The sequence below is a fragment of the Carcharodon carcharias genome, chromosome 31 (assembly GCF_017639515.1).
Source record: "Carcharodon carcharias isolate sCarCar2 chromosome 31, sCarCar2.pri, whole genome shotgun sequence".
Taxonomy (NCBI): Eukaryota; Metazoa; Chordata; class Chondrichthyes; order Lamniformes; family Lamnidae; genus Carcharodon; species Carcharodon carcharias.
Genome location: NC_054497.1, coordinates 16,533,992 through 16,557,920, shown reverse-complemented (window position 1 = coordinate 16,557,920; position 23,929 = coordinate 16,533,992). Strand labels below are relative to the sequence as shown.

The window sequence follows — 23,929 nt, the reverse complement described above, 5'->3', positions numbered from 1 at the left end:
TTAGGGAGAGGGTTCCAGGATTTTGACGCTACTGCACTCTTAAGTTTGTATGCTCCCTCCCCCCACCCTATCACACTCTGGTTATCATTTCCATTACTGCTACCTTGCACTCTTGTCTTGTCCTGTCTCTTTAATTTATCACATCTTCTACCACTTGATCCCTCGCCCTCTCTACCTCCCTAAATATACAACTCACCAGAACAGCGCACCCAGCATGGTTCAGGTGAAGACTGATCCAAAGGTACAGCACCCTCTTTCCCCAGTACTGGTGCCAGTGCCCCATAAATGGAAACCCATTTCTCCCACACCAATCTTTGAGCTACACATTTAACTCTCTAATCTTATTTGTCCTACTCCAATTTACTGTTGACTCAGGTAATAATCCAGAGTTTATTGCCTTTGAGGTTCTGGTTTTAAATTTGGCTTCTCACTGCTCATATTCTCTGAGCAGAACTCCTTTCCTGATGCTATGTCATTGGTACTTACAGGGATTACATCAACAGGACCCTCCCCTTCCCACTGCAAGTTCATTTTGTTATGGCACAGCTGACGGTAAATGCCGAGCTGCCCAAATCCCAAAGGAAAACTTGAAACAGCTGCCAAAATGGTTTTTGCAATTTGCATAGTATGAAGAAAGATTCTGAAATCAGGAAATGATATCCCCCAACTACTTGTGATGATCTTATTGTACAGTAAACATTTATTAAAAGAATAAAACAAAACACAATTACACAAGAATGGCTTCACATAGTAAACAGTATTTTAAAACAGTTCCACAAGATCTTAACTGAACTACCCACAGAGCTAACGTTCCTCTTTTCTGTTCAGCAAGTACCCTTAAAGATTTTCAGAATCTATTAAAACCCTGTAATTTTTAACTGCACAGTGCCTTTTGTACTTTGGGGTGTCCACTGAGGCTGACAGCAACTGGATCTTCAGGTCTGGTCTTGTTCACACTGTCCTCTGGGTGTTCTGACCAGCTATCCTGCTGTCTTCTGGGAGATCTAAACAGCTATCCCCCATCACATAGGCTTAAGTATTACCTTAAAAGCATTCATTCCCTTTGATCTCTCTATTGTCTCAACCAGTCTCTTTAGAAATGCTTTCTTCCCAGACTTGATTAGACTCTGAGTTCTGTTGAAAGGTCATGAGGACTCGAAACGTCAATTCTTTTCTTCTCCGCCGATGCTGCCAGACCTGCTGAGTTTTTCCAGGTAATTCTGTTTTTGTTTTGATTAGACTCTTCTTTACTTTAGCTCTTAGGTTTTTAAAAAAAGTAAACTTACCCTTTCTTTACTTATTTATTTACACTTTTTACAACTGCATATAAGCCCCTTTGAACTAAAACAACTCAATTCAAAACAACTCCTGTTATTGTTTTGTGTAAAACTCTGATTGAAGTTCCACTTGGTTCATTAACATTTCAAAACCACTTCTTACTGTTGGCTTTAGAAGCTTGCAGTCACTCTGGCTCTTACTCCAGTTACCATATTTACACCCCCTGTCTTTCAGTATATTACAAGTATGACAGGGTGACTTCATTTGCACCTTCGTCACATTCGCTTTCTGAACCAGGCACTAGCGCAGATACCAGTGCCTCAGTGGGCAATAGATCAGTGGCTAGAATGTCTGTGCACATTGATGAGGGCATTTCACCCTCACTTGAGGTGTAGACAGAGGCAGAGAGTGCCGAGGGCGCCAGCAGTTGGAGGACTGCTGGGGAACCAGGACGATGCTCAGTCGAAGGCAGATGATGAGTCCCTGGAGTTGTCCATTAGGCGGCAGAAGCTGAATGTCCATGAAGGTCCTCGTGCCATGGTCTCTGTTGTGAAGGAGTCCATGTGGAGCATGAGCACTGTGTTGACCCTCATGGCTGAGAGCACTGCCCCCATTGAGAGAGTGGCGATTCATGGAGAGGCAGCTCCAGGGACAGAATGAGGAGTTCTTGGGGTTGCGCTCGGACCTGCAAGCCCTCACACAGGCAATGACCTCAGGTAGTCAGTGCCAGTGTGGGAGATGGATGAGGCACCCAATATCCCAGCTCGATGCCCGTCCATCAGTGATGAGCAGGAAGATCCAGAGCAATCTCACATTGGTGCACAATCTGCTTGTAACCTCTGCAAACTCCTCTCAGAGCGCTCTAGATGACAGCAGCAGCTCCTCCACCCCTCCACGTGGCATTTGATGAGGCTGTGATGACTGGAGAGATGCCAGCCAAGGCACTGGCTGCTTCCTCCTGGGTGGAGCCAGCACAGGCTCCATTGGCCAGAGGATGACCGCCAAGGTCATCAAGGCCAACAAGACAGCAGAGTCAGCAGGCTGTCTCCAATACCGCTGCCAGCGAGGTGGGGGCACCAAGACGTAGAACTTGGAAACGTAAGTTAAAGGCACCATGAGCACAAGAGGGTGATTTTCTGTTCATTTATGTTTGGTTTATATGTCTGCTGGTGTGGACATCAACACCAGTAATGGTAATGTCATTATGCTTTCATTGTGACAATAGCATTAAATATGCTTTGGTTCTGACGGCCTGAATATGCTTCACCTTTTTTCTTTCTGGTGCAGGGTATGCCAGTTTATAATGCTGAATGTGAATGGCTCGATACTTTTTTGCACAGGCATTGAGTGGACTTTGGGTCCAAGTGAAAGGGTCATTTCAGACATCCAGGATGGAGTTGGCAGCCCCGGCAAGAGGTGGAAACAGATCTTTGGTAGCTTATTCGAAGGAGTGTTGGATCAAGGTGCACCTGGTGTCCCTGCCTCTCTGGAGGCTACCAAGTCTGCCTTCACACCCTCAGCATTCTCCTCTTCTGACTCACCACTGGGTTCATCATCTGTGGCCTGTGCAGCTGCGTCAAGTTCCTCTTCCTCCAGTGGGTACCCCCCTTGCAAGTGCCAGATTATGGAGGGGACAGCATGCAACCTTTATCAGTGATTCCTGCTCTGTGGGGGGATATTGTAGTGCAGTCCCTGTACGGTCCAGGCATCAGAAGCACCTCTTGAGAAAACCTATGGTCCTCTCTACCACCACCCTTGTGGAGGCATGATTCCTGTTGTAACACTGCTCTGACTGTTCTTGGCTGGCAGAGAGGTGTCATGAGCCACTTCTTCAACAGATAGCCCTTGTCACCCAGCAGCCATCCATCCAATTGGGCTGGAGCATTGAAGAGCCTCACACCTGGAAGTGTCTCAGGATGTACACGTCATGGGAGCTGCCAGGATACCTTGCACAGACTTGCAGAATATGCAACCTGTGGTCACACACTATCTGCACGTTCATGGAGTGGAATCCCTTCCTGTTAATGAAGGTACCCGGCTGATCTGCTGGCGCCTTGATGGCCAGATGTGTGCAGTCAATGGCACCTTGGATGCAGGGGAACCCAGCAATCACTGCAAAGCCTCTGGTTCGCTCAGCCAGTCTGGCCTCGGCCCTAAGGTAAAGAATAAAGGTCAGTACCCACCTGAACAGAGCTTCTGTCACCAGTTTGATGCACTGTGGACAGCTGACTGGAGACTCTACACAGATCCCCCACTGACCCCTGGAAAGAGCTGGAGGTATAAAGGTTGAGGGCCACTGTGACCTTCAGAGCCACAGTCAGAGCTGACCTCAGGCCCAATCATCTGACAAATGGAGGTCATGGTCTCCCCTAAGAGGCAGAGCCTCCTTCAGCATTGCACCTCGGACATATTGAGGTAGCTGCAACACCGCCTGTAAACCCTGGCAGCAGGATAGTGGCATCTTCTGCGGTCCCTTCCACATTGGGCTACCTGCTGGCCCTGCGCCCCTTGTGCCTGCGCTTCTTCTCCCACAGGTCCCTCCCCTGGAAGCTGCATTGGGGCACCTGACCCCCTCTCCCTTCTGCCCCTTTCTTCCATCTCCGAGGAGGTGCCACCAGCGGAGACCACGATCCCCATTACCAGGGTAACGGAAGGCTGTCTTATACCTGGAAGGGTCTATGTGGTCTGAATTGTCCAGGGGCCTTGCAGACACTAAAGTGCTGAAACAAAGCCTGGAAATGCTAAGAATGAAGCCCCGAATAAAGATGAAGCTGCCAAGTCCCAATAAGCAACCAGTAGCAAACTATCTCCAAAACTGCTCACTACTCACACTAGCAATGCTGCTGACCTTATTTATCCTACCTTTGGATAAGGTTTTTGAAATTGTCGGCTGGCCACCTGCCCGTTTTGTCCGTACGACGAGCGTGAAATCGCACGGTAATGTAAAATACAGCTTAATTGTCTTTTTAATGGCCAGAACTGTTGTCTTAATTAATGGCGGGCGCGGCTCCAGCACCTGCATGCGCCCGCTGAACAACGTAATGTGCGAGTGCGTGATGATGTTGAGACACTTACCTGATGTCATCGCGTACTACTTTACGCTCGAGCATGTCAGGCGTGCACCCGCATGTGGAGCAAGAATTCCTGGTTATACAAATTAAAGTAAAACAACAGTTTAATTGTGACACCAATACTCCTTCATTAACACAATTTTATAAACACCAGTGCTACCTTACTGTATGAAAATGAACTTCTTGAAACATTACCGAGTGCTGCAGATTTGGTGGGGGCAGGTTGCTGCTCTGTGCCCTGTGGCCTTTGATGACAGTGATGGCGTCCTCTGGCAGCCCCAGGCCTGGATAGTCCATGGCATATAAGGCTGTCCTGCACCAGTGCCAGAGACTCATCTGTGGCCAGTAGAGGAGTTTGGGTCACTGACAGAGGGGCAAGGGAGTTCCTGACAGCACTCTGAGTACCTTGAGAAGAACCCTCAAGTGTGTCAGGCTCCCCCAACCTCTTGGTGAAAGGTGACACTTCCTTTCTTCAACCATTTTTTGGCAACCTATCACTCAAATGCACCCTTGCAGTACGGAGGAGGTTATTCATCCTTTTCTGCACTGGATCCAGCCTCTTGGATCTGCTCATCTCTGTAGAAACCTCTGTCCAGGCCACCTTGGTCATTCATGAGGGTCTTTTACAGCCATTAGTAGGAAACAGTATCTCTGCACTCATGGACTGTCTGGAGGAGGTCATGCAGCAAGCCTTCACTGAACTGTGGGGTGGTGCACTGGCTGGACTCATGGACATAGAGTCATAGAGATCTACAGCACAGAAAAAGGCCTTTCGGCCCATCGAATCTGCGCTGGTCAAACAAGTACCTAATTATTCTAATCCCATTTTCCAGCACTAGGCCCATAGCCTTGTATGCCATGGCATCGCAAATGCACATCCAAATACTTCTTAAATATTATGAAGGTTTCTGCCTCTACCACTCTTTCATGCAGTGAGTTCCAGATTCCAACCACCCTCTGCGTGAAAAAATTCTTCCTCACACCCCCTCTGAACCTGCCCCTTACCTTAAACCTATGCCCCCTAGTTATTGATCCCTCCACCAAGGGGAAAATTTCCTTCTTGCCTACCCCTCATAATTTTATACACCTCAATCATGTACCCCCTCAATCTCCTCTGCTTCAGGGAAGATAACCCCAGGCTATCCAATCTCTCCTCATAACTAAAACTCTCTAGCCCAGGCAACATCCTGGTAAATCTCCTCTACGTTCTCTCTAGTGCAATCACATCCTTCCTATAATGAGGATTCCAGAACTGCACGCAATACTCTAGCTGTGACCTAACCAGTGTTTTATAAAGTTCCAGGGTTACCTCCCTGCTCTTATATTCTATGCCTCAGCTAATAAAGGCAAGTATCCCATACGCCGCCTTAACCACCTTATCTACTTGTTCCGTTACCTTAAGGTATCGGTGGACATGCACATCCTTGGTATTTCCCAGGGTCCTACCATTCATTGTGCATTCCTGTGCCTTGTTTGTCCTGTTAAAGTGCATCACCTCACGCTTATCCAGATTAAATTCTATTTGCCACTGATCAATCTATCTGACCAGCCCACCTATATCCTCCTGTAATCTAAGGCTATCCTCACTATTTACCACCCCACCAATTTTCGTGTCATTACTGTGACATCTCAGGCCTCAGTTGAACCTGTTGATGCCAATGACTGAATTTGTGTGATGCCTGATGATTCTTCTCTCCAGATCTTGAAAAGTTGTTTGTTTCTACAGCAGAAATTCAAATGCTGGATAATTCAATTTCAAAGCTCCTTTAGAAATGCTGCATGCTGAATTCCAAAAACAACATAGGGCTGTCTGCCCTTTAAAACAGCACCTGATCCTGCACAAGGATCAGGTGATGCAGGCTTCCTGGCGTCAGAGTCACTTTTGCCATGTTATCTGGTGGCATACCCACGTCACCTGCATTCATGAGCTTCCCACCACTTGATTCTTTGCTAAAGAGACTACTTCCGGGCCTGCCGGTGGGGGTAGAGTGTCAGGAAGATATAATAATTGTCATAATGTTATTGGAATTTAATGTTAAGTAGAGTAATAGCAGGGTCAGTGTCTGTGTCTGTGTGATTTAATTGAATTAAAGGCAGCTGGTCTGAAGACTTTGATGTATCAGAAGATGAGCTAGGTTTGAAATGTTAAATAGGTAGACATAGGTGTAAAGGGAGCATTTGATTTTTAAATAAACCAGACTAGATTGTTTTCAAAGGAGAGGTGAACTGTGTCACCTAGCAAGGTGAAGTTCAGCAACAGTGGGCAGAATTTTGCCCTCATCAGGTGGGTGGGCCCAGGAGCAGTCCCGAAATCGACCGCCACCTGCGATCAGTTCCCAACATGGATTTCACACTGGCTGGCCAATTAACGGCCAACCAGCGTGAAACGCATGCTGCAGCGCTGCCGGGGTGAGGATGGCAGGAGTGCGAGCGCTGAAGTTTGCAAATGCTTGTGGGTGCATGTAGTAAAAGCTCTCTGAGCACAGAGCTGCCTCAGGGAGCTGAAGATTTTTATCCATATAAATAAAGAATTTTAAAATAAGTGATTCTGTCACATGAGCAGGGGCATATAAAATATGAGTGCAAAAAGTTTTTTTAAATCTCTGGACGAAACCTCATCCTGCCCACGGTTGGGCAGGCAGCGAAAAATTCCAAATCATTAGTTGATTAAGTGCCTTAATAGGCCACTTAATTGTCAGTGGGCATGCGCCTGCTGACTGAAATATCGCCCAAGTGCACGATGATGTTAGGACGCTTGCCTGCATCATCGCACATCATTTAATGCTCGTTCGGGTTCGACGTGCACCCACCCGAGTGCAATATTCTGCCCAGTGTGTTTATTTTTCCCAAAGATTACTGGTAAAATTAGTACTATGAGAAATTTTTATTATTAAAGGGGTAAAGTCCAAAGACATAGTGAAACAATGGGAATTTGCATTCAAAGAGGAAAATATGTATAAAGGGGCAAAGGCTGTATGTAATGGCAGGAATTCTAAGATCTAACAAGTGTGAAATGCCTTTGGCATCTAAGCCTCAAGCTGCTGTCTACAAAGAACTGAAGTTAAGGAAACTCACTTTAAATTGGATTGTTCAGGGTCATGTTTCTTTGCCTGGGTCTTTTAAAATCTGTGTGTCTTACTGTTGCTTTAACGAAAGTGTATCTGGGCGTTAAATTAATTAGGGGATTTAGAAGTTATCACAGTAGTAATATGTAGATCTATGTATGTATTTAAAACTATTTCTTCTATTAATGAAGGTTTAATTTAGTTTTGTAAGAAACCTATAAGACTTGGTGGTCTCATTACTACTGAATTCAAGGTACGTATCTCAAAATTTATACAAGTTGCAAAACAAGTTGTGGCAGTTGTTTCAAGTTTCCCTTTGGGATTTGAGCAGCTCAGCGTTTACCATCGGCTGTGCCATAACAAGCGACAGCAGGAATAAAATCCAACCCAATAGCTCTACATGTTTCTTACTCTCCCTGTTTTGGTTGATTTACTCCCACTGCAATGTGACGATGAAGTCCTGTTGACATAAATGGTAATAAAGTAAGGCTTTTAATATTGCTGAGACTTGAACTCAGGCAATTTAAAAAAAATTTGGTATCAACACACTTTCTGGGAAACACTGGGCTGCAGTGTTTCCAGAAGATGATTCACCACCATCTTCTTGAGGGTAATTAGGGATGGACAATAAAATGCTGGCATTGCCAATAATACTCACATCCCATGAAAAAAATTGAAAAAAGGGATTAAAGTTCCTTTTCTTTGAAAGGGAATCAGTATGACTTACTGTTTTACAAACATCATCAGCACCAACTCTGCAACCCTGTTTTATGTTCTCTTCCTTTAGGTCCAGCTCTCATAGTGTATAATGATTCTGTATTCTCGGAAGAGGATTGGCATAGCATTCAAACTACAGGAATCAGTAAAAAGCGTAATGACCCCAGCAAAGTTGGCCAATTTGGCCTTGGATTCAATACCGTTTATCACATCACAGGTGAAAGAATTATTTAAGTATGACATTGTATTATATATAACTGTATAATAATGCCATTTACATGTTTTATTTTTAGTAAGTTACCCATTTGTGTACATAACAGCATCGAAGAAGTATTGTGAGAATTATAGTCACTTTTGTTAAAGAGAAGGACAATAGTACAAAATAAAACAAAGGTAATAAAACATTGAGATGGTGTTATTTGTTAGTGTACGGTCAAGATAGATTATTTCACAGATTAGTCCGTTAAAATTAAAATCTGTTTATTTTTACTTTTGGAACTTGAAGGTTAAATTGATGTTGGTGAGCTTATACAGGTAGCATTGTGATCTCTTGAAACTATTTTTAAACTTTTTTTTCTGTAGACTTGCCAAGCATATTCAGTGGAAAATATATTGGTATATTTGACCCACAGGAAAAGCTGTTTGGAGAACAGGAAGCAGGGTATATATGGTCTCTTGATGACCCAGAGGACAGGAAAGCTCTTGAACACTCCAGAGATCAGTTCAAGCCATTCAGATATGCTATGGAAGCGATTGGGACAATAACCTGGACAAATGCATTAAAAGAGCATTATTTCAAGGGAACTTTATTTAGGTTTCCATTGAGAACTGAACCTTCAGAAATATTAGACAACCTATATGACAAAGCTAAGATCTTTGACCTTTTTGATTCCTTCCAAGCAGATAAAGATATGAGTCTCTTGTTTCTCAGAAATGTTACTACAGTCTGTATTAAGCATATTGATACCAGTGGAAACGTAAAGGTCCTTTTAGAAATAACTGCTTTGCAGCCTGAGTACATTCCTTCTTTTAATCATAACTTCAATGTTGAAAGGCAGGAATTGGTCTCCAATGTTAAATCTTCTACCTACATCAGAGCCATTTCACATCGCATTGCAATGGAAGAACACCACAATCACTGGTTAATAACAAATTGCACAGGCAACAGAGGCAAATGGGCTAAGTTAGATGACCTGGCTGAGAGGTTAAGTTATACTCCATATGTTGGACTGGCTTTTCCATTGAGTAAAGCAGAAACTACTGAAGCTGACTCAAGAACAGACTTTGAAGGGCGTCTTAGTTTCTTTCTACCACTCCCAAATAATGAGGCCAACAAGACTGGATTGCCTGTCCATATAAATGCCTTCTTTGGACTTTCAGACAACCGTAGGCATATCAAGTGGGTTGAATCAGACCAAAGATATGATGAAGCAGCCAAGTGGAATGAGCTCCTGATAGAGAAAATCTTTCCGTGTGCATACTGCCAACTTATCCTGGATGCCATTACTCTGGCTCAAACTTCAGTGCTAAAACCCTCATCAGTATATCGTTTATGGCCAGACTATGAAAAAATGAATCATAAAGAGCGTTGGGTTAAGATAACTAAGGAAACCATCAAACATTTGCTGGAACTCAATGTTCTATGCTTGGCTACCTGTGAAGAAAAGTGGATAAGAGCTGACAAAGCTATCTTTTTACAGTGCTATGACCGGCTTGACATAAGACAGACAATAGAGAATCTTTTGATAAAAGAGGCCCAACCTTTGGTTAGAGTGCCAAGTCATGTATTTAAGACCATACTATTCACTTTAGAAAATCAAAGTTACTTAAATGTGGTTACTCCAGCATCTTTACGAAACATTCTTCAGCATTGCAATTTGAACATTATCCCACGTGAAGAAAAATTAATGCTTCTGGAATATGTTCTAAGTGATGAGCAATACAGTTCCCTTAACAACCTTCAACTGCTCCCAGTCAGCAGTGAATCCTTTGTAAAGTTCCAAATCAGTCCATCTGATGACCTTGTATTTACTGACTCAGCAAAATTTCCACGGTAAGCATTTAAAAACAATAATATAAAATAGTTCATTCGGTTTTGGTTATACTATTGCAATAAAATTATTCAATACCCTGACAGCAAATTTAAATATGGTAATATAATCTGTAATGAAGATGTGGTTCATCTCCTTGTGCCACTGTGCCATAAATATGGGAGTTCCCATATTTCTTACCTGATCTTATTCACTAGTCTTTGCTGGAGTAGTATTGGGACAGTTCAAATGGGTTAGTGAAGATAAAGCAGCCAGAATCCCTTCTCCTGTTGTTCAGCAACTTTCACTGGAAATCCAAGGATGCTAAGGGAGGTAAGGGTCGAAATTGCAGAGGTACTGGTCATTATTACTAATCCTCCTTAGACAACTTGAGTTGTGTCAGAAGACTAGAGAATTGCAAATGTTGTACCCTTATATAAAAAAAAAAGGGTGCAAGGATAAACCCAGAAACTAAAGGCCAATCAGATGGTATTAAAGCTTTTAGAAACAATAATCCTGGACAAAATTAGTCACTTGGGCCAGAATATTGCCATCGGCGTGCAGAGGTGGGCCCGACACACCGATTCATAAAATGACGCACGATGACATCAGCTGTACGTCCCGATGTCATTTTGATATTTTGTTCAGCGGGCATGCACCAGAGACGGCTGCGCACCCGCCGAACTGTCAGTGGCCTATTAAAGCCAGTAAAAAAGCAATTGAAGTAGTTAACCATGCTGCCCATAATGGCATCCAACCTTAAGGCTGGTGGCAGGTGAAGAGCCCAAGCAGCCTTCACATTTTTCAGGAAAACTCATCCACGGGCAGGATGAGGTTTCCCGAAAGTTTTATAAAATTATTAATTAAACTTGTAAAATTTACAAACATGTCCCAACTCATGTGACACTGTCACATGATGGGACATGTTTAAATAATTTTTAACTTCCTTTATTCAAAAGTTTTATTATGAACTTAATCTTCCTGAGGCAGCTCAATTGGCCCGCCTACGCAAAAAGGTGCCGCGCAGCCGATTGCAGGCGGCGATCGGCTCCGCGCCTGTTCCTGCCCAGCCTGCCCGACATAGGTAAGGTTCAGCCCTTGGATTAATTAAGGAAAGCCAGCATAGATTTGTTATGGCCAAATCATATTTAACTTGATTGAATTTTTGGGTGAAGTAACAGAAAGGCTTGATGAGGGTAATGCGATTGATGTATATGTTGTTCTAAATGTCATTTGATAAAGTGCCACAAGCTTGCCAGCAAAGTTGAAGCACATGGAATAAAAGGTCAGTGGCAACATGGATACAAAATGACTGAGTGATAGGAAACAGAGTAGTGGTAAATGGCTGTTTTTCAGACTGGAAGAAAATATTCAGTGGGGTTCCCCAGGAGTTGGTACAAGGACCACTGTTTTTCTTCATATATGCTTCAGGTCAGATTTTCAGGAGTTATGGAGGAAGTTAAAAAGTAGGACATCAAAGGTAGTAATCTCTGGATTACTTCCAGTTCCACACACTAATGAGAATAAAAACAGGAAGATAAGGATGACCAGTGCCTGGCTTGAGGCATGGGGGTGCAGGAGATTCTTTGGGCATTGGGACCAATCCTGGGCAGGAAGCATTTATTCAAAAAGGGACAGGTTGCACCTCAACAGGTAATCCAGGGAAAAATTAGCACTTAGACAAATAAAGATTCATGAAGGAAAGCTAGCATACATTTAAGGGCAAATTGTGTTTAAATAACTTGATTGAATGTCCTTGTGGGGAGGTTCACTGCATTATATGGGAAGGATTTAAACTAAATTGGCAGGGGGACAGACAGCATATAAGAAGTAGAAAACAGGAATAAAGTGAGGGTGTTGGACAGTACTAGAGAAGGGTATAGTTCGATAGAAATGGACTAAGAAGGCCTACAAGGAAGACAAAGACAGGTTTACAATGCATGTATGCAAAGGCAGAAAGTGTGGTGAACTACAAGCACAAAAGGCCATGTGGGAATATGATGTAGTGACAATAACAGAAACATGGCTTAAAAATGGTGAGGACTGTGCACTTAAATTGGCTGGCAGCTCTAACGGCCCCAGCAGCGCCAGAACTGAGTAGAGGGCCCTGCTGGGACAGCAAGCAAGCCCCTGAGGAAGCCAGCCATGGCTTCCAGACCCAGGTAAATCAGGGATCTTGGACTGGGAGGGATTGGGCAGCCCGAGGGGTGGGGTGGCGAGAGGGCATGTTTTGGAGTTTAGGTGGGGAGGAACAATGTTGGTAACATGTTGGGGCGGCCCCTCCCCAAATGATGGTCCCCCCACCCTTCCTGCCTTTACAAACATTTTTTTTTAAATGCTGTGCCCAATCCTGCCTAGAATTTTATGGCATGGGCAGCTTATTATATGGGTCATTTGGCTTGTTAATTTCAATTGACCTTTAATTATTAATTTGAACATGGTGGGCAGGCTGCTGATTTCACTGCCCACCTACCTACTGTGTTATGGATCAGCCTGGGGTTGGTAGGCTTGCCAACCCTTGTATTTTACGTGCACCCCTGCTGGAAATGCACCCAGTGGGGGCTGTAAAATCCAGCACAATGTTTAGACATTCAAAAAAAAGATAGGGAAGGAGAGAAACTGGAGTTGGAGTTGCAGCATTGATTAGGAAAGACATTGCAATGTTGGAAAGAAAAAACGTCCTTGAGAGAGAAAGGACAAAATCCATTTGGTTAGAGTTGAGAAGAAAGAAAGGGTATGATCAAGTTACTGAGGGTATTCTATAAGTCTCCAAATAGTGAAAGAAAGAGAGATAGTGGAGCAAATCTGCATGAAAATTACGGAGATATGTGGGAACTTTAGGTTGTTGATAATATTCCAATTGATATTTAGATAATTGAGTAAAGGGTAATCAGGGGGAGAAATTTCTGAAATGTGCTCAGCAGCATTTTCTTCATCAGCATCTTCATGGACCTAGAAAGGTGCTGAGGAATGAGGTGGACAAAGTGTATGAAGGGGAAAGATTGATCATCATATCATAAGGACTAGTAAAGTTGAAGACCAAGGAACAATCTAAAGTAGAACATTTCAATGGGAAGAGAGCTAACTTCAGTGGGATGAGAAGGGATCTATCTAGCCAGGGTAAATTGGAACCTAAGTAAGTAATTAACCATAGTCCACAAAGGACCATAGGCATCTCTCTCCATTAGGGAGAGACAGTTTGGTTATTGTATACTTATAAAGGGGTGTCTTGATAAATTTAGACTTGATTTAACTTAGTTGCAGGCAGCCTAATTACCGTATTTCAAATTATCCCTTTAAACTTTTTAGTTCGACAGAGATTTAACCATCAGGCAAAGACTCAGGCATTGAATTAGAAAATAATATCAAAGTTTATAGAACATAAGTTATTGTTTTATTTTGCTTATCAATTAAATAATAAAAGAAAATAAAAGTATACTTTATCAATTAAATACTACAGACTCGATCCCTGCACTGATAGGAAACTGTCTCTGTCCCTGACAATTACCTGAACCCTTACGCCAACTGGTATTCACCTCTGCTGAAGGAAACTGCACTACCCGGGGTCAACAGGAATTCTGCTTCTGACCCTGAGCCTATTGCTACATTCCTGATCCTTGTAATGACAGGAAAAGTCCTCTGTCCCCAGCGAACAAACTGGTTTCTCTTCACATGGTGCGCACAAAAGAACGGTTCCCAAAACCTTTTATACCTAAAAATGGCATCACGCCACCTTAGCCCAGGTTTGTTGTTGATTGCTAATTGATCAACAAAATGTTGTAAGGGTTAATTTCATTGGTTCTATTTGCACACATTGCCTTAAACTTAAGACGATGGATTTCTTCAAGATGCTTTCTTTTCTTAATACCATGTAAGTGTCCCATTCATTAGGCCCAGCTTTGGGCCGGTCAAGATCAGTGTGTTCTTGATGGGGGCCAATACCGGATAGTTCAAGCTCCTTTCTCACTGCTTCTGTTACAGCACTTTTAAGTTTCAAATTTAAATCCTAACATAGGAATATTAGTAAGAAATGTAGAAATAAATATCATCTGACTCTTATTAACTTTGATTATTAATTACTTAGTTTTCAATTGCAGGGTAATTGAGGTACTTTCTTCCAATACAATCACCTGTTGCTAGTCGGTGTCTACTTCACAGTTTTATATTAAATTAGCTTGTTGTAAAAGTTATCAACATCAACATGGCTCCTTTTCTGATCACATGTTATAGTAGTAAATGGCGACTTGACCGAGTTAGTTTGTTCCAGAATACATATTTGTAAAAAGCCTCTAAAATAGGTCAAGTTAAACTTACTAAATCCTACTAAAATAAAATCTAAAATTTAGATCAGCCTACAACGACCGACAGGAAAAGCACATGATCTTTAGGGAGCAGATGCAGCAGGTATAGGCTAGATAAGTTCCAACTAGGGTGAAAGGTAGGGTAACCAAAACCAGGGCCCCTTGGATGACACAGGAGGTAGGGTATATGATGAAATGAAAACAAAAAGTGGATTCTTCAAGTGAGAACTGGGCCAAATACAATAGATTGAGGGGAACTGAAGAGGGAAAGAAGATTGGGAAAGAGAGAATATGAAAATAGAATGGCAGGCATGTAGTAGGAAGTGGAGTGGGTCCTAATAGGGACAAAGAGGGTGATTTATGCTTCGAGGTGCAGGAAGGGCTTGTTATAATCTTCCAATCTTCTCTAGATATGAGAGAGGTGCCAGAGGATTGTGGAGTGGCAAATGTGATACCCTTATTCAAGAAGGGGCGTAGGGTCAGTTCTAGAAACCACAGGCCAGTTAGATTAAAATCTTTAGAGGATAAAGCTTTTGAAACAACACTTGGAGAGGTTTGAATGAAATAAGGAAAATCAGCACAAATTTGTGGAAAGTAACAGAAGGTTGATGAAGGGAATGCAACGAATGTTGTCTATGTTTATTTTAAACGTTTGACAAAGTACCACAAAGGTTAACAAAATTGTAACTTGTAGAATAGGAGGGTCATTGTTAACGGATAAGAAATTGCCTTAAGGACAGAAATCAGTGAGTCATGGTAAATGGTTATTTTTCAGACTGAAGGATCTTCGGAGTCAGTGGTTTTATATATTTCATATATTTAAATGTATAATATATATTCAAAATTTGCCAACAATAACAGACTTAGTAGTGGCAAAAAGTGGGGATGATACTAATTGACTGCAACAGGACATAGAGGCTAGCAGATTGGGCAGACAAGTGGCAGATGGAATTTAATACAGAAAAATCTGAGGTGATGCATTTTGGCAGAAGGGAGACGCAATGTAAATGAGCATATAGGAACAGAGCTACCTGGGGGTGCATGTGCATAGATCTTTGAAGATAGCAGGACATATTGAGAGAGTAGTTAGTAAAGCAGAATGATCTTGGGCTTCATAAATAGAGATATTGAATACAAGAGCAGGGAAGGTATGCTGAACTGAGGAGAGATTGGGCCGACTAGGTTTGTATTCACTGGAGTTCAGAAGAATGAGAGGGGATCTCATTGAGCTGTTTAAAATTCTCTTGGGGGATGGTCAGATTGGATGCAGGGATGATGTTCCTCTGGCCGTGGGGTAAGAACAGGAGTCACTGTCTCAGAATATGGGGTAGACCATTTAGGACTGAGATGAGGAGAAATTTTTCATTCAGATGATGAACGTGTGGAATTGTCTACCACAGAAGGCTGTGGAGGCCAAATCATTGAATCTGTTTAAGAAGGAAATAGATTTCTGGACTCTAAAGGTGTCAAGGGGTATAGGGAGCCCGGGGGAGTATGTGGTTGAGATAGAGAATCAGACTGGTCATATTGAATGGCAGAACAGCTCAAAGGGTCGAATGACTTACCCCAGCTCCTATTTTCAATGTTTCTATGAACTACGGCTCAGTATTAATGACTTTGATTTGGGTGCACAGCACAATATCAAAATTTGCAGATGATATAAAACTTGGAAGTATTGTTAACAGTGAAGAGGATTGTGATAGACTCCAAGAGAATATAGACAGGCTGATGGAATGGATGGATGAAATTTAAAGCAGAGGAGTGTGAAGTGATACAGTTTTGGTAGGAAGAACAAGAAGAGGCAATATTATATAATGGGTACAATTCGAAAGTGGTTGCAGAAACAGAGACCTGGTTGTATATGTGCACAAATTGTTGAAGGAGGCAGGACAGGTTAAGAAAGTGGTTAAAAAGGCTTATGAGATCCTGTGCTTTATAAATAGAGGCATGGAGTACAGAAGCAAGGACGTTTTGAACCTTTATAAAACTCTTGTTTGGCCTCAACTAGAGTATTGTGTCCAGTTCTAAGCACTGCACTTTAGAAAGGATGTGAAGGCTTTAGAAAGGGTGTAGAAACGTTTGAGAATGGTTCCATTACAAGGACAGATTGGAGAAGCTGAACTGTTCACTTTTGGGAAGAGAAGGTTGAGATGAGTTTTGATAGGGTTATTCAAAATCGTGATGGGTCAGACAGGAGTAGATCAGGAGGAACTGTTCTCATTTGCAGAAGGATTGAAAAACCAATGGACACCAATTTAAAGGTGATTGACAAAACAAACAACGGCGACATGAGGGAAAACTTTTTTATTCAGCGAGTGGTTAGGATCTGGATGTGGTGGAGGCATTTTTAATTGTGGCTTTCAAAAGGGAATTGGATAAGCAACTTAAAAGGGAAAAATTGCTGGGCTGCAGGAAAAGGGCAGGGAGCGGGACTAGCTGAGTTACTCTTGCAGAGAGCTGGCACAGACATGATGGGCTAAATGGCTTCTTTCTGTGCTGTAACCATTCCATGATTGTATAAACATGCAAATGTCAGATGAAGGCAGATTTGAGTTGAGCTACAATACTTATCATGTTACTTATTCTCTCCAGGCTTAGGTGTGAAAAATGGCCTTGGATGAGTTATCCATGGAAAAATATCTTTTAGGAGAAAAGACAAAAAAGCATATTGCCTGGGGGAAGAAAAGATGTTTTTCAGAATCAGTGTCTAAAATTAAAGCTGTTGAAATCTCTGCTCTTTGGATCACTGGGAGTAACAATTTGTTAGGAAAAGTGGTCAGAATCGGGCAAAAACTAGGTCGTCTTGAAGGTGACACAAGGCCATGAGAGTTGCTTTGAATTAATAAAGCTTTGATGTCGTAATAAGTATGACTACACCAGCCTGTAAAAAGCAAGGAACTTCAGGTTCACAGAATTATGGAACAATAGAACAGTATACTATAAAAACATGTTTTAGTTTCATTCTTCCCTAGAAACTTTTCTCCCCTTCAATTCTACACTTCTTTTAAAAAGATAAAAGACATGCATTTCACAACCTCAGGATAGTTTAAAGCCAATAAAGTACTGTTGAAGTGCAGTCACTGTTGTAATGTAGGAAATGCAGCAGTTAATTTGCACACAGCAAGCTCCCACAAACATTAATGTCCAGAAAATCTTTCTTTTATTGATTTTGGTCTGGCCTGAATGGTATGATGGTTGGTTCAATAATCTTGTTCAAGACTCTATTAATGCTGTTCTATAATAACCTAGCTTGGTGTGGTGAGCCTTGTTTTCTAAATTAACTTATTTTTAATAGTTTTCCCAAAGTTAAAAGGAGCTCAGTACTTCTCTGACAAAGGCCAAGATTTTCCAGTCGCGCCAAATGCGGCAGGCCATTTAAATGCTCATTCACTTCGGTGGGACCGAAAGATCCTGCTGGCAGTAGGGGCTGGGAAATTCTGGCCAAAGTGTTTGTGTATGATCAAATGCCATCAGTGAATCAGGAGGATTTATGTGAAGGAGTGATTAACTTCATGTCTTCGCAAAATCCTCAGCACAAAATCACTTTCGATTTTAAGAACTTGCTGGGAGAGCCTGAAAATAAATCTCAAACTACTCAATTGTAGCAGAACTAAAACCTCCTGCAATTAAAAACATTTTGTGTCCTCAGATTGGCTCTGTAAATAAATATGCCACACAATGTGACAATTAACTATGCTGCCCAAGAGAGTGCCAGACTCAACCCTAGTCTGCTGATTTGAGCCCCAGCAGCAATAAAGTGCTCTCAACCCAGGATATAGAGAAAAAATCAGTTGGGGCTCCTGCTCCTGAGCCCCGCCCAGAGACATTTGCTGGAAAGTGTGTATCAGTAGTGACTGTCAATTAAGAAAGTTTTGCTGTATATGTAATACAAGTGTTGAATTATTGAAGTAAAACTGTTTTAATATTCACTATGGCTGTAATAAAAAGTAAAGATTAAATAGAATATTTGTAGTGATTAAACATATAGTAGTAAGAAGATAGAAACAATGTGTGAAATTGACACTTTTTAAAAAATATATATGTAGAATTTTACTTCCAGGTCTTGAGAGAAGCTTTCTGCCTGAAGATCTCAGTGATACATTGCAACAACACCTAAAGAAGATTGCTTATTATCGTAAGAAACTTGCTTCTGTTTTGGTTTTCATTATGAAACTTATAGAAAATGATCTTTGGCAGTGCAATGGAGCCTTAGAATTTTGTTTTTCCTGGATTCAGTGACAAAGTGGGAAGAAACTGGATCTTTGGGGGTGAAATTGATCTTCAGTGATGGCACAAAACAGGCAATAGTGAATCATGGGGCAGAATTTTCCCATTGGCATGTGGGGGCGGACCCGCACGCCGACACATAAAATGACACCCCGTGATGTTGGGTGAGTGTCTCGACGTCACCACGCACCATTGTGATATTTCGTTGGGCGGGCGATGTGCGCCCGCCATTAACTAACGGGCCACTTAAGGCCCTTGAGGCACCAATTGACGGCGATTTTTCAGCGCCTGTGCGAACTTCAGGTCGGTGCGATAGGCAGACAGGTAGGACATATTTGTATAAACCTCATCCATGGGTGGGATAAGAGGGCTCAGTGGGGTCGCGAGTGTTCTCTGTCAAATATTGAATTTTTAAGGTTACTGATACTTGCCTATGTGATCTGCAACACTTCAAAATGCATACCAGCTGCTTGGACTGGACTCATAACCTTCAGTTCAGCACTCTGCAGTGAAGAATTTTTTTTGGGGCTGCAGGTTTCAGGAAGCCTTCCCTTAGCTTGGGAATGGGAGTTGAATTCTCCACTGGAGACACCTCCTCTGAGGAGGAAAGGAGGACTAGAAGGGGGAGGAGGCCAGGAGTGCACATTTCAGCCTCCAGGGGAGCCACCTTTTGGAGGACAGGTACTGGCACAAGGGGTGCAGGGCCAAGAGGTAGTCCAAGGTGGAAGGGGCCGCAGAAGATGCCACTATCCTGCTGCCAGGGTATACAGGCGGCGAAGCAGCTACCTCAATATGTCTGAGGTGCAGTGCCAATGGAGGCTCTGTCTCTCAAGGGAGACAGTCAACTATTTCTGTCAGATGATTGGACCTGAGATCTCCACTAACTGTGTGGGTGGACGTTCCATGCCAGTGGCTCTAAAGGTCACAGCTGCCCTCAACTTCTATGCCTCTGGCTCCTTCTGGGGGCCAGTGAGTGATCTTTGCTGTGTCTCCCAATCAGCTGTCCACACTTGTCAAGCAGGTTACAGACGCTCTGTCCAGGCGTACATTGACCTTCATCCACGACTGTTGGGACCAGGCAAGCCGGAGTGAACCAGAGGCTTCGCGGTGATTTTTGGCCTCCCCTGCTTCCAGGGTACAATAGACTGTACACATCTGGCCATCAAGGCCCCAGCAGGTGAGCCTTCATCAACAGGAAGGGATTCCACTCCATGAACATGCAGATAGTGTGTGATCACAGGATGCTGATTCTACAAGTCTGTGCAAGGTACCCAGGCACCTCCCATGACGCCTACATCCTCAGACACTCCCAGGTGCCGGGGCTGTTCAGTGTTCCAGCTCAGCTGGATGGATGGCTGCCGGGTGACCAGGGCTATCTCCTCAGAAGGTGGCTCATGATGCCTCTCCACCATCCAAGAACAGAAGCTGAGCAGCGGTATAATAGGAGCCAGGGCACCACAAGGGCTGAGGTGGAGAGAGCCCATCGGTCTTCTCAAAATGTGTTTCCAATGCCTGTACCACTCAGGAGGCGCACTCCAGTACCCCCCAGATCATGTGTTGCTGGTAGTGGTTGCATGCTGCGCTCTCCACAATCTTGCGCTGGAAATGGGGGAACGCTGTGGACAACGAAGATGTCGACACAGTGGCTATGGCTGCACACGATGAGTCCGAGGATGAGCACACACAGGGAAATGCACAGGGTAGACGCTAACCCGGGCTTACTCCAGGGAGGCAGGGACATCCGCTTTAATCCGACAAACCTTCAGCTAGCACATATGGACCTTCAGGACAAGCCTGGGCTGCAGGCTCCATACTCCCGATACCTGAATGCAAAATCTGCCTAGATAGGAACATTAGCTACAGGCCTTGTTAATAAAGCTGAGTGTCCCACAAATCACTCAACGTTATTGGTAACCATCCACTTGCAGAAGAAAAGAGGCACCCTCAGCCATGATGACATGTCTGAATTTAATATTATAACAAAAAGAACTTAAAACAAAATGACCAAAGGTGTTAAACATCACACCAACTCAAAGACCTCATTGCGGACCAATACAAAAGCACCAGTGATAAACCCGTTGTCTGCCTAAGGTACCTTATGTTTATGTTTTCGTGTGCTATGTCTTGGTGCTGCCCCCTTGCTGGGAGTGGCATCTGAGACAGCCTACTCACTCTGCTGTCCTGTTGGCCTCGATGAGCTTGGCAGCCGTCCTCTGGCCCATGAAGCCTGTGCTGGCCCCGCCTGGGAGGGAGCTGCCAGTTCCTTACAGCTGGCATCTCCCCTGTCATCGGAGCCTCATTGGATGCAATGATTACTGGCAGAGGGACGGAGGAGCTGCCGCTGTCATCCAGAGCACCCTGAGAGGGGCCTGCAGAGACGACGGGCAGCTGCTATACTGACCTACAGTTGCTTCAGACCTCCCTGCTCACCGTGGATGGCTGGGCACCGAGCTGGGAAACTTGGTGCCCAGACCATCTCCCAAACTGGCACTGACCAGCTGAGGTCAATGATGATGTGAGGTCTTGCTGGTCCAAGCACATCCCCAGGAAGCCCTGGAGGAGCGTCTCCACGAGAGCCACTACTTTCTCCATGGAGGACGCATGGTGCTCGGCCATGAGGCTCATTGCATTGGCGATGGTTCACACAGACTCCTCCACCACTGACACCAAGCCAAACATAGCCTTATGTATCTCCACCAGATGCTCTCGCACACCCTGCCGCATTTCCTACTTCACGGACGACTCCAGAGGCACATCAGCCACTGACTGAGCATATGCCTGGTCCACTGCAGTCTCCAACTGCTGGCCCCATGTGCACTCTCTTGTCTCTGCCAGCTCCTCCAGCGACTGTGAAGTGCCCTCACCGCTGTGCCCCAGGATACTAGCTGATGTGCTAATTCCTACTGAAATGCTAGTATCTGAGCTGGTGCCTGCCTGGCAGAGATGGAGTGATGCTGGTGAGTCCGAGATTCAGGGCCCTCACGTGTGAAGGGGCCCCTGCTGCTCCTCTTCCCGGCCCTGCTCCGCTAATGCTGAAAGGAAGAACAAGGACATCGTCTCCACGTTAACTGATCCAATGTCAATGTGCAACCCTGTATCCCAGATCATGTGCTCATCCTTCCATAAGTAATGATCAAGCCATGTTGCAAACTTCAATCACTGAACGTTCAGCACTGCCATGGCTGTTGGGAGAACAATGGTAACCTCACTGCTGGGCAAACATACCTGCCCCTGCCACCCCAGCCTCATTGACACCAGTGGACCTGGGCGTATGGCGCCTCTCCAGATCTAGGGCCTCCTGCTCGAAGCGGCTGAGAATCGCCACCTGGGCTGGCCCTCCACCAGTCCTCACCCACTCGGCGGCATTATGTGCATTCTTCTGGAAAGGAGAGAAGAGCATTGATTAGTGCTAATTGTACTTGGATTCTCTTCGCGGACAGCCCACCCCAACCAGAGTGGGACATTGCAAGGCTGCAGTGCCTCCTCACCCCACTGCTGCCGAACACTCGCAAAGATACTAGGCCTGTACCCCCACCCCACCCCTTGGCCAAATGCCGCTTACATCACATTTGGCACCACGTGGTCTAACCTTCCATAGCAAGGAGGCGCAAGCACATGGAGCACAGAGGGCAGCAGATCAATCAGTGCCACATCACCCAGACTTTGACATGTCCTGGAGTTCCTGCACTGTGCCTAAGTGCAGCTCCTCCAGGTTGCCCCCAAAACAGTTATGTGGGTCTCAGTGTGCCAATGCTGCGGGTGCAGAACCCATCTCTTCACCACCCTCTCAGGGTAACCTAGGCATGGGCAATATCTACTGGCCCACCTAGTGAAGGACATATGCCTTAAATGGGTATAGACCCAACCTGCTCCACCTTTCCTCATAAGACAACCCCTTCAACCAGGAATCGACCTTGTGAACCATTTCTGAACTGCCTTCAGTGCTAACATGTCCCTCCTTTAAGTAAGGAGATCAAAACTGTATGCAGTACTTTAGGTATGGTTCCACCAACAGTTGTAGCAAGACTTCCCAAATTTGATACTCCATCCTCCTTGCAATAAAAGCCAACATTCCACATAAATACTATAAGAGAAGGTCAGTGGTTGGGAATTCTGCGTTGAGCAACTCGCCTCCTGATTGCCCAAAGCTTTTCCACCATCTACTAGGCACAGGTCAGAAATGTGATGGAATACTCTCTACTTGCAAGAATGAGTGGAGCTCCAGCAATACTCAAGAAGCTCTACACATCATCCAGAACAAAGTAACCCACTTGATTAACACCCGATGTACCACATTAAACATTCACTCCCTCTGCCACTGATGTACAGTGGTGGCAGTGTGTACCATATGCAAGATACCCAGTAGTAACTTGCCAAGGCCTCTTCCACAGCATCTTCCAATCCCATGAAGACTACTGTCTGGAAGGTCAAGGGTAGCTAGCACATGGCAACACCACCACCTACAAGTTCCTTCCAAGTCACACGCCACCCTGACTTCAAAAGATATCGCTGTTCCTTCATAATTATTGGATCAAAATCCTGGGGATCTGCATACTTAACAATATCTTGGGTGGATCTACAGCAAATGGAGTACAGTGGTTCAAGAAGGTGGCCAACCATCACCACCTTGAGGGCAATCAGGATGGGCGATAAATGCTGGCTTTGCCAGTAATGGCCAGATCTTATGAATAAATATTAAAAAGACAAGGAAGGACTGGAGTGGCGATGTAGTACTTATAAGAGACCAAGACAAAGCAGAGAGTTGCAAGAGTCCCAGCTTAGTGAGGGGAAGGTAGAATGGGACAGCAACAAAAGGAGATATTAGACCAGATGGCTAAAAGCTTGACCAAAAAGGTAGGACTTGAAGAGGAAAGAGAAGTAGAGGCAGAGAGTTATAGGGAGGAAAGCGTGAAGTGATACATTTTGGGAGGAAGAACAAGGAAAGACAATATAAACCAAAAGGTGCAATTCTTAAGGCGGCTTCAGGAGCAGAGAGACCTGAGGGTATATGTGCACAAATCATTGAAGGTGGCAAAGCAGGTTGAAAAAGCGTACAGGATTCTAGGCTTTGTGAAATAGATGCTTAGAATACAAAAGCAAGGAAGTTCTGATGAACCTTTATAAAACAATGTTTCAGCCACAACTGGATTATTGTGTCCATTTCTGGGCAGCTCACTTTATGAAGAATGTGAAGGCTTTAGAGAGCATGCAGAAAAGATTTATGGGAATTGTTCCAGGAA

General features: G+C 44.1%; 1 protein-coding gene across 1 annotated transcript in view; it reads left to right on the top strand.

The window, feature by feature from the left end:
• The window catches only part of si:dkeyp-118h9.7 (sacsin), a 73,551-nt gene that overhangs the window by 34,821 nt on the left and 14,801 nt on the right, over positions 1–23,929 (top strand). Inside the window, exons 5-7 of the mRNA XM_041177628.1 lie at positions 8,202–8,348; positions 8,714–10,184; positions 18,509–18,597. Coding sequence (XP_041033562.1) covers positions 8,202–8,348; positions 8,714–10,184; positions 18,509–18,597 — 1,707 coding nt within the window. The remainder of the gene's footprint in view (positions 1–8,201; positions 8,349–8,713; positions 10,185–18,508; positions 18,598–23,929) is intronic.